This window comes from Echinops telfairi, unplaced genomic scaffold, assembly GCF_000313985.2.
Source record: "Echinops telfairi isolate 266 unplaced genomic scaffold, ASM31398v2 ScPeMD7_2291;HRSCAF=2852, whole genome shotgun sequence".
Lineage (NCBI taxonomy): Eukaryota > Metazoa > Chordata > Mammalia > Afrosoricida > Tenrecidae > Echinops > Echinops telfairi.
In genome coordinates this window covers 20,143,157-20,145,261 of record NW_022106189.1, presented here as the reverse complement: position 1 = coordinate 20,145,261, position 2,105 = coordinate 20,143,157, and the positions used below count along the sequence as shown (strand labels likewise).

The 2,105-nt window shown below is 53.2% G+C and overlaps 1 protein-coding gene across 1 annotated transcript in view; it reads right to left on the bottom strand.

The window, feature by feature from the left end:
• CPNE2 (copine 2) overlaps positions 1-2,105 on the bottom strand; it is a 54,049-nt gene that overhangs the window by 39,854 nt on the left and 12,090 nt on the right. Inside the window, exon 2 of the mRNA XM_004704651.2 lies at positions 688-902. Coding sequence (XP_004704708.1) covers positions 688-867 — 180 coding nt within the window. The 5' untranslated portion in view covers positions 868-902. The remainder of the gene's footprint in view (positions 1-687; positions 903-2,105) is intronic.

Sequence of the window (2,105 nt, the reverse complement as noted above, 5' to 3'; positions counted from 1 at the left end):
TGTCAATTTGAGGATTAAGAGTGTAGGGGTGGAGTCTAGCCTGTCAATCAGGATATAGTCAATGAGGCCTCTGTGTGGGCATGGCCTTCTCTTGAGGATTCTGGGAACTCCTGTATTCCTCCTTGGAGGCGGGAGACACACACACACACACACACTCAGATCTCTCTCTCCTCACTCCCTGGTAGCCACTGCAGCTGACAAGACACATGGAACTACACTAGAGTCTTGGAGGTGGAGAAGCCACGGTGAGATGAGATGTTTACATAGCCACTGGATCCACAAGACTTCCCACTCACTGGCCTGTGATCTTCCTGCATTCAGTGTCACTGCATGTGTTTCGTGAGTCTGAAGAGGACTTTATAGATTGGTATCAGATATGGGCTAATATCAGACTTATGGGCTGATATGGACTTGATCTGGACTGGGCTGGGATGCTTTCTTAATGTACAATTACTCTTTATATAAAGCTCTTTCTTATACACATATGTGTGCGTGTCTATGAATTTGTTTCTCTAGTCTACCCTGACTAACACAGTCACCATTTTCAAAGTCCCTGCCACCGGCCCCCATGCCAACTATTTCCAGGAGTTGGTAAAGCTCCCTCTGGCCTGACCTGGATGCCCCTGGAGCCCTTCTCCAGGAGGCTAGCCAGCCCTGCCCCCAGCAAACACACACAGAGGGACTCACCTCCATCCACCTGCCATCGTGCTCCGTAAAGAGGACACAGAAGGGGTCTGACTTGGAGGTGACGTCCCGGTCCAGCAGGTTCTGGCCACTCACCGAGAGCTCCACCTTGCACACGCAGTACTGGGAGCCCACAGGGGCTGCCCCAGCAGCAGGGGCAGCCCCACCTGGGATGTAGGCCATGGGAGATGGCGGAGGCAGCAATAATTCCAGGCAGTCTAAGGGGATAAGAGGCAGGGGTCAGAGGGCAGGCGAACCTTTGCCATGCCACCCCACCATGGGGAGGTGTCACCACTTGGCCCTCAGGTGTGGGTGCCCAGTTTTTGGCTTTCTGAACCTGTAAATCTTTACAGGAGCAGAAAGCCTGATATTTCTCACTCAGAGTGACTGGTGGATTCAGACCACTGACCTTGAGGTTAGCAGCCCAATGCGTAAGCCAGCACACCACCAGTAGTGTGATGGAATGAAAGGTGCAGGGAGCAACACGTGCCAAGACCCGAAGAAAAGAAAATTCCACAGAAGGCGCCTCTGGTCGGTGTTCACAGTTAATCTGTGAAGCTGTTCTCTTACTACCGAGAGTCTTCACCCGGGAAACAGGCAAGCTTGTCCCTGCCAGATCAGTGGCAAAGCCCAGTGGATGTGGAAGCCGCGGGGAAACCTGGCTTCTGCGGAGGAACTCAGACCTTGGCATCCGTGGCTGGAGTGGGACCTGTCGCTGCATGTTTCCCTGATTGCTCTGGCCACTAGGAAGCTCACCATTGATAACGTATTCAGAACTGGCTAGGTTCACTGTCTCTCTTGTTCTTTCTGTCTCAGGCCCAGCCCCAGCCCCAGCCCCGTGACGGGCGTACAGGAAGCCTCAGCACACATTTGTTGAATGGAGACACGGCGAGGGAGTTCATGAATGAGCAAACTCTCTAAGTGGCTCAGACCCTGCCCTGGTTCTCATCTTCCTCAACACAGAATTTACTCCCTCACTGGGGTACCACTTTCCCAAACTCTGTGCACTGGGACCCTCTATATCCTACTCTCAGAGCCAGGGAGAAAGGCCTGGTGATGTGCTTCCCCAAATTAGCCAGTGAAAAGTCTGGGGGTCACAACAGAAAACTCCCGGGTCTTACCCTGCTGGAAGATCAGCCTCCGGGGCGGGAAACCTACCTATTGGCACCAAGTCAATCCCATTTAAAACTAAAGCAAACTCACTATCTTCATGCCGACGGATACTGATCCGTGCTGAGCCCAGAGCGCAGGTAGAACTGTCTCTGAGACAGTCACTGTGGGAACAGAAATCCCGTTTTCCTCCCGTGGAGTGGCTGGTGTTCGAGCGGTGGACCCTGCAGCCCAGCACGTAACCACGAGGCCACCAGGGCTCCTAGGTTTTCTGAGGCTGTCAATAATTATGGGAGCAGATTGCCTCATCT